General features: G+C 41.3%; 1 protein-coding gene across 1 annotated transcript in view; it reads right to left on the bottom strand.

Annotated features, from left to right (window-relative positions):
* Positions 1 to 289: 289 nt before the first annotated feature.
* Positions 290 to 8,839, bottom strand: part of LOC123021656 (glutamate decarboxylase 1-like) — a 36,108-nt gene continuing 27,558 nt past the window's right edge. Inside the window, exons 10-15 of the mRNA XM_044426630.1 lie at positions 8,348 to 8,412; positions 7,657 to 7,735; positions 6,501 to 6,650; positions 5,025 to 5,132; positions 2,040 to 2,129; positions 290 to 516 (exon numbers count right to left, since the gene is read on the bottom strand). Of these exons, the coding sequence (XP_044282565.1) occupies positions 343 to 516; positions 2,040 to 2,129; positions 5,025 to 5,132; positions 6,501 to 6,650; positions 7,657 to 7,735; positions 8,348 to 8,412 (666 nt within the window). The 3' untranslated portion in view covers positions 290 to 342. The remainder of the gene's footprint in view (positions 517 to 2,039; positions 2,130 to 5,024; positions 5,133 to 6,500; positions 6,651 to 7,656; positions 7,736 to 8,347; positions 8,413 to 8,839) is intronic.

The following is an 8,839-nucleotide window of genomic DNA, read 5'->3' as shown; positions in this document are numbered from 1 at the left end:
GGCATTCCAGAGTGCCAGCCTCTATGAGAAGAAACCCCCACTGCTGGCACCCCAGGCACAGGGGGATTTTTGAAAGTAAGGAGAAGGTGAAAGACCACTTGGTCCCATTTCCTTATTCAAGTAAGCACAAGCCTTCATGCCCCCAGTGTGAAATTTAATCTACATTCTCTCCTTCTTTGCAACTCTTTTTGTTTCACCCACAATTCAACATGAATTGTTAAGGGGGAAAGGGAGAGAAAGGTTCAGTACGACACAATGTGGAAGAAATAACAATGAATGGCTATTCGGAATCTACTATACCAATGCAATATTGGTCCTTTTCCCAAGATTTAGTGCCAGCCATCACAAATCCTTCCCAAGCCTTTCTATTTCTTCCAAGAGGAAATTGACATCTGATTTCTTGGTTGCTGGGTTAGAGAAGACCATTCTGAAAAAATTCACATGATCCCCATGAGGTTGATAGCTAACCATTGTAGTGCCTTCTTCTATCATCCTTGCTTTTATTTTTGGAGCAACCTGGACATATTAAAAAGAATAAAAGTTACGGTTACTTTATGGTGTATCATTTCACAAGTGAGTGAGAGAGCAGCAACAGTTCATTGATAGAGGTATGATAGAGTTCTTTATGTGTACTTTAGAAAAAGAGAGAAGAGGGGCCACACTGGAGTTGGGGGACACAAAGTAACAGACTGCCATCATGCTACTTTGAAAATTGAAGTGTTTCATGATGGGACTGTGATATTCTTCAATAGTGTATGGCCCTTTAAGGCTATCTGGCCAACTTTGATTATATCATTGCAAAAATTGTAGCCAAAGCTTCAACCACATGATCCAAAACCTTTGATTGAAATGACCCAAGATGTAATAGGATCATTATTATACAAATCTGCCACTTGATGGTAGCTGCACAACACGGGAAAATTTCCTGGTCCCAACCCAGGCAGCTACTGAGAGGCTTGTCCTTCCTAGGCTCATTATTCAGGGATCAAACACATTTGTTCATTATGTAGGTGCCAAAAGCAAGGATTTGTAAGTCAATTGCTTTTTCATTCTACCTTGTCAAAAGTGGAAAACTGTACATCTCTCCCATCAGCAAATATGCAGAACAAGCTGCACATTTTATCCACATTGGAGATACACTATTCTCCAGTTCACACCTTATCTTAGAAACTTGGAAAGAGACTGTGTAATTCACTCACTTTCTCATCCAGCTCTTCTACCTAACATGGGAAGTCCATCTTAGATTAGACTATCTGCACCAGCTCCACTTAGCCAGACCCTGCAGATGTGTTAGCCTACTGATATAGATATCCAGCACTACCATGGTGGCCAGGGTTCTGGCATCTCCAGTGTAACACTTCTGGGGAACTCATGGTTGGGGAAACCTGATCTGTACAATCCAGGATACAATACTGAGCTTTTCTCCAAAATCAGGGCTGGTGCAAGCAGTGAATTGGAGAAATTTCTCTCCAGACATGTTCATAGAAGAGTAAAGAATGCAAAACTAGAGAAACTGTCTGGAAGCATTTGCAAATGCCATTGCTCTGATAAAAGATGCATCAAGAATTTTAACTGTTCAGTTTCCTATACAAAATTATCTGATCCACAACTCTCAAACTAATGTACTGGTTATACTGGATTCCACACTTCTCTGAAGGTTGTGATGCCATTCTTGACAGCTTAAGCCTCAAATACATGTTCCATTATGCATTTTGAGGTAAGTAAGCATGCATGCATTATGCATTTTAAGAATATTGTGTATCTGAATTGGGTATTAAAATATATATTTAACGATTTTAAGAGGATTTAAAAACTTACAAAAGACACAACTGAATGCAGAAAAAGAATTAAGGAAAATACATGAAAAAGACTTAGACAAGAAACAGACAACCTTGTCCCTCCCTTTCTCTAACATATAATTGAAAAAAAGGGGTGGGGGGTAGAATAGATCTTCCACTTCAAATATTACTTGCTGTGCATAGCCCAGGAGCTTGCATATTCCATCCTGACTGATGGAAGATTTGTGTGAGACTGTTTACCTGATGAAGTCTCTTTCTTCTCTCTGGCCCATTTGGGAAGTGTTGAAGACTTGGTGGGATGTACCAGAAACAGACGTTGGTGAGTTCAGGCTTTGAAATAAAAATACATTATAAAATATAATCCTTAAAATCTGCATATGTCTGCAGCATGTTTCCCTTTATTCAATGCACATGTGCTAAACATCAATATTCCTACATCTTACCTGGGTAAATTTTGAATAATGTGTCTGGTTTTGCAGAGAAAATTTGAAACATGAAACAGAGATTGCCATTCTGAGTAACAAAATAAAATATTTTAAAAACTTTTCCAGCACAATCCATACTTTTTTTTTGTATACCTGTGGACTGAATGGAAGTGAAAAAACTTCCTCAGAGGGACTTACCATCTTCGCAGTGTTGGTAAGAGCTCTCATTTCCCATTTAGTGCCCAGTGTGAAAGGCCATTTCAGAGCTCCAGTCACTTTTCTCAGCATGCCTTCATCTGTGATGCAACACCAGGGGTACAGAACCCCTCTGAGTCTGAGGACCAGCCTCCACTTCAGAGAAGCTCTCAGGACCATATTTGAATAGTGGGTGGGGCCAAAGACAAAGTGGGTGGAACCAAAATACAATCCCCCCCCCAATCTCTTACTGTTAAGAACACAGCTAAAGGAAAGGTGTTTCAGCCTTTTAGAATGGGAGGGAAACATTCAAAAACCAGAAAACCACCAAATAACTGGTAGCTGGGAAAAGGAAGAGGCTTGGTCTTCTGGGGGTTCATGGAGGGCTGAATTGGGCCCCAGGTCTGGAGTTCTGTACTCCTGCACTAAACCCATAATTTCATGCCAGTTGGGTATTAAGAAGGGCAAAAGTACTCCCACCACCAGCGTCCAGATTGTAAGTACTTCCTTCCCCTTGAATATTACAAAATGGCTTCAAGGCCAAGCTACTTCCTCTAGAAGTGCACCTCCATGATTTCCTGGGGAAGTCAAAACTCCTCCCATAAATCTGGCCCAAGCTCTTTTTTCAACTGAGTCTGCTACAAACTTAATTCATGATTGCTGCAGCACCATAATATTTCTATTTGAGTTTGAATTCTTAATATTTGACATTCTACCAAGAATGCTGACAAGTTGGCAGGTCTATATTATTGACAAATTTATGTTATCGAAGGATTTTATGAGATAGTTATTAATAAATGATTTGCAGTGAAAGCGTGGGTCTAATGTTTCCCAGTTATAATCATCGCTCTCAGCTCTTCGGCACATCTAAATGATTTATCTTCACTTTGTAAACTTGGCTCTTTTCCAGAGGCCAGACTTTCCACAATTCAGGAGGAATTTGGATTTCAGCATAATAGGTCTGAGTGCAATTTGTGTTCTCACTGCATGGGAATAGTCTATAAACAAGAGCAAGCCAACTTATTCTGAACTCTTCCGCTACTTTTTATTTATCTTGATTCTTTCCAGAAAACCTGAATGTATTTTTTGTGTGTGTGTGGTATAGTAAGAACTAAGGATTGCTCCTTCATGCCTTATGAAACATGTTACTTGTTCCATAATAAAATTTCCAAAATCTTTATCACCATAATACCTTTGTTATGGAAGGAAAATGTTGCAAGGTTCTGAGTTTAAGTTATCCACTTTGATTATAATTTTAAGATATAAACCAGAAGGAGGCTGTTACACACTGGATAAGTATGCATCTATATGCAGCTCATTGCAGAAAAAGCTGAAAAATAATTGAAAGTCAAAATTCCATACAAGCTGAAGCTAAAATTGGTTACCCAAGAAAATCCTTAAAATAAGACAGAAGTGGATCCAAGGGCCCAGCTTTGTGGCTGATAGATGCTATCTGACTGGCCACAGGAAAAGCCTTCTAGAGGTTGCAGTGAGAACTCTGCCTTATGAAGGGTCCCTCTCTGCCTTCTCAGTTGGCGCAGGTCTTTCCATGACAGCTGAGGCCCTGGTATGGGGGATGCAGTGGGGAGAATTGCAGAGGGAGGGAAGGAATGAGGCATTGCCACTGTCCTCTAAATCCAGGGTGTGTCCCAGCTCTAACTCCTTACAAAGAAGGAAAAAACCCTAGACAGCTCAAATGAGCTGACTGGATGCTTTTGAGGGTGAGGGAAATGTGGGGCCAGTCCCTGCTTCTGTGCTTCTTCCACGCATGATTGGATGCCCATAACCTTCCCAGTCAGAATGCTACGGGCAGCCGCATAGCATTGCACCCTGAATTGGTCATTTTGTTCAGTTTAATCGGTATCTGTTAATCTCAGGAAAGGATGTATGGACATGCAGAGTGCTAAACACTGACTTCCTGGCTGATGAATGCTGCAGCCCCTCACACCTGTATATGATCGATTCAACTACAATGGTACCTTGGCTCACAAACTTAATCTGTTCCAGGACTCTGGTCATGACCCAAATTGGTCGTGAGCCCAGTTAAATTTTCCCATAAGGTTCAATGTAAATAAGGCTGATCCGTTCTGTAACCATTTATTTTAATCAGAAAAATGTGAATCAAAGTGACAAAGAGCAAGAAAGATCATGGCCGTCTCCCCCTCCCCACCCCAGGCACAAGCACGGCCATCTCCCCGCCCCCCGCAGCATGACCGAGACTGTGCCTCTCATCCCTGCACGCAGCGTGCTGGGGGACGGAGAGACCGGCGTGATCTCATTCATGTCCCCCCCACTGCCCCCAGCACGATTGCGAACATCTCCCCATTTGAGGAGTGGGGAGTTGGCTGCGATCGTGCTGGTTGGCGGGGGCGGAGAATGGCCAAGATCGTGTCCATCTTTCCTGCAGGAGCATGAATAGAACAGAACAGAACAGAACAGAACAGAACAGAATAGAATAGAATAGATAAACCTGCACCTTGACAAAGGTGCTGCTACCTACTGTGACTACTAACTATCTGAGTTTTCCAAGTTATCCTGCATTTCAGTTGGAAAACAGGAGTGCTGTAGCACCTGAAGCCTAGTTCAGTCCTTGTTCAGTGCTTACCTCAGCATCAAATACAAGTTCAAAGCCTTCTCTTGCCTTCAGTTCCTTATAAAGGTATTCTGTGAGTTCTAGAAATTCATTGATAACCATTTCAAATCCTCTTGTGCCCTGTATGATATCAGGGGTAAGGAAGAGAAAGAGAGAGACTGAGCATGGTCTCAGGATGCTTAAGGTGCTTTATCATACTATTAAGGGAGGGGAAATCTATCCAATGCAGCCTCCTGACCATTCTAAGATAGGCCTACACAGGTTATATGAAGAGAGCAGCTGCATTGCTTGGGCCTGCGGAATAAACCAGTCAAGAAAAGTCCGAGGAACTGAACCAAGTCGCACAATGTGGGTCAAGCCAAGAAGGAAAAGTGCTTGAACTCAAGGAAATGGCAGTCTGTGGCAGTTCTTCTTTGGCAATAAAAAAAGGGCCAAGGCAGTCTTGGAATGAACTATCTGGAATAATACTGTATGTAGACTACTGAATATAATCTTAAGACATTTCATTTTATTTTATACTTAATATTGCATTGTATTCTTCCAAAAGATCAATGTCAATAAGGTGTACACTGTGGTTGAACTCTATTTTAAATTGAAATATAAATGGCCCTTAATGTCAACTGCGTTGCACATTCTATTTTTGCAAAGAAAAACCAACACTCATGTATGAGGATGCGTGTGCTTTGTACCTTTGCAATGACCATACCTGTGTTTATCTTTTTTTCCCTTTTCGCATCCTGATAACATCCATTGGAAGGTGGATGATTTCCTGACACCACATCATGTAAGGAAATTACATCTGTCTGTCTGTCTCCACCAAATAACTCAGAAGTGTATATTTAACTATCACAGCAACCTCATGGAGAAAATTAGACTAAAATGAATGACTTCCCTGTGATCACTTAAGCATCTTCATGGCAAGGCAGGTATCTCCCTATTTTAAATGCTATCCTATCTGCTAGACTAGTGATTTATAAGCTGCATCTTGGGAAAGCCAGGGCTTCCTGCTCAGACACTTACAAGGGCTTCCTCGGCTGAAAGATCAATAATGACAAAGCAAAACAGCATGTTCTCCATCGATGACAGTATTTGGCATGCTGTGGGTCGCTTTCTCACTTCATTCAAAGCAATGAAGCAATGTATGATTGCTTTGTATGAAGTAACAGTCCAATGCCCTGAACCAAATGCGCTCTTTGGAACATCCCCCAGAAACTTCTATGGTTCTGCGTGAGAAGCGCTGAGGTTCCTTGGCAGGTGAGTCACTGTGGAAGGATTTCTATGGGCTTGCTTTGGGCAAGAGGACAGCAACCTTACTTCAAGGCAGTTTCTCTCCTTTGCTCCCCCTTCTCTGCCCTCATCTCAACCCACGTGACTTCATCACCATCATTTTATTTTCATGCCTGGAATTAGAGCCAAGCGAGCCGGGGCTGCCGTGTATCTCAGAGAATTTATCCAGCAGAGAATTCTCCATTGTAAGATGCTTCCTACCTTAGCTCTCCACATCAGCCATAGTTTGAAGACATCAACATGCCGACCACACTGGATTGCCTTGTCCCCGGTGTCATAAATGGTGTCATACTGTTTGTCAGGCTGGAAGAGATACTCAGCACAAAGCTGGTTACAGGCCTGGAGAAGACCCTAGCAGAGGGACAGAACTGTCAGTAGGTGCTGCCTTTGGAAATACACTTTGCCAGTCAATGGCCCTTCACAGCTGTCATCCGGTGCATTGTTTCCTGGTGACCAGTCTAGGGTGTGTGCCTAGTGGTGGTTACTGGGATCAGAGCAGAATGCTACCTGAGATCTGGAAATGTTTGGAGAAGCCTTTGGTAATAAATGTATTATTTATCATTACATTGCTAGCTAATCATTTTTTTTTTCTTTGTGGAAGAAACCCATATGATTCTATCTACTTTATCCTCACAGCAGACTTGTGAGTGTGGCTAGGATGAAAGGGAGTGACTGGCCCAAGTCACCCCGTGAGCTTCATGGCCAAATGGGAGTAGAACCCCAATCCCCTAAAAGTTAGTCCAACATCTCCACAACACTGAACTTACTTTTTTTAACTGGTAAGAGCTTTACTAATATTTACTGTTCAAGTTTTCCTGAGCAGCCACAAAAATGAGCAATACAAGTAATATACCATACACAGAGCAATCCTTTTCTGTCCCAGAAATCACCTAGGACAGTCCTGGAACAACTTGTGATTTACTGACTGTGAATGCTATTCACTGCCCATGCATTATGGCCTGCTAGGTACTTGATCAACCCTGTTTTGTGGTTCCACAAAGCAATCACATAGATGGCAAACACCTGCCTGGCTACAATTCATGGCTAGTGCCCTGCATTCAGCATGGTAGGCATGAATATACCTGAGAATCCCACTTACAAAGAAATTAAACTTAAGAAAATGGCAATTTTTTAAAAAATCACAAATCAATTTCTTTTGGTCTTCAGTGCAAAAAAAGCATTGCAAGCCAAATCCAGGTTTAATAGGCCTTATATGAGAAAGATGGGAGACCTAATTATTCTTGTGTGAAAATTATCCCACTGATCTTTCCCTAGGTGATAGTAGTCAGAACGTGTTATGGTAGGAATCCTGTTGCTGCCATGAAATGTTTCGGTCTGGCAAGGGAAAGGAAGTTACCTTCTCTCGGATTAAGAAAGCTGAGCACTGCAGTGGAACACCCATCAATTTGTGAGGATTCCAGGTAACAGAATTAGCCCTAGATAAAGAAGAAAATTAAAAGAGAATGAGTATGTCAGGCTTGATCATATCATCTGAAACATATAAATGAATGCATAAATAGGAGCAGGAAGCAATATTAAAAAACCATTGACCTAATAATGCTTTGTAGAGAAGTTAATTATCAGCAACTTAGATCAATAAAGTTTGCACCTAGCTCTAGCCAAAATTATTTCTAGGCTACCTTTAATGGTGGGATCCATTCATTAAAGTGATTCAAGGGAAGAAAGCAGGGAAATAAAGCAATGAACTCTGTAGGGAGATGTAGCCTTTGGTGCTGCAAACCCTTTATAAAATTATGCATACAGATATCAGATGGTCAAGGAATGTTAAGATCGTATATACAGTTCAAAAGATTGTTTCTTGTTCTTCTCTCCATTTTAGAACTATATGCATTGCAAAAGCATTTGGCTGTGTATAACCAAGTTGATGATGAGTGCTGTTGGTCCTTGTCCTTTCCTGATACGACAGTTTAGATCCTCCAAGACTACTATATGCAGCTGCAAAAAAAAGCAGTCTGAAGCTCAAGGAATGATTGGAAGATGTTAATATCCCTGCAGTACATAGAAAAAAATTACAGCAACATGCTTACCTTTCAATGCCATTCAATTTGTGGGAATGTCTTCTTGAGAGTAACAGACCACTGCCCCATGCTGCCTTTTGGAATTTAAACACATATTTATCTTAATTGGGGTATTCCTTTTTTGCCACATTATTTATTGCAACATTCCCTCAACAGCTTAATCTATCATTTTACAAAATGGCTAATAATCCAATTTATTCAGAGTTTATGATGGCCACCTATGATCCAAACGTGGATGGGTATCTCCTCTGTCCAATTACAGTAAAATGACTTTGGCTGTTAAAATGATGCTTAAAATTACATATTTGCCTACCTAGGCATATACATATTGCAGGAAGCTTTATGTGCTAGAGTAACAATTTCCCACGGGGCCAGAGTGCTTGGTGGAGGAATAATTCCTTCCATTCCTTTGTTTTTGCCTGGAGTTCTTAACAGGATTATCCTTCAGTCACTGAGCAATATCGATGGCCACAGGATTATCCAGGGCCCCGGTCCTGGACT

The sequence above is a fragment of the Varanus komodoensis genome, unplaced genomic scaffold (assembly GCF_004798865.1).
Source record: "Varanus komodoensis strain SLA01 unplaced genomic scaffold, ASM479886v1 scaffold17, whole genome shotgun sequence".
NCBI lineage: Eukaryota > Metazoa > Chordata > Lepidosauria > Squamata > Varanidae > Varanus > Varanus komodoensis.
Note: the sequence above shows the minus strand (reverse complement) of the source record. Positions and strands in the feature narration are given on the sequence as shown.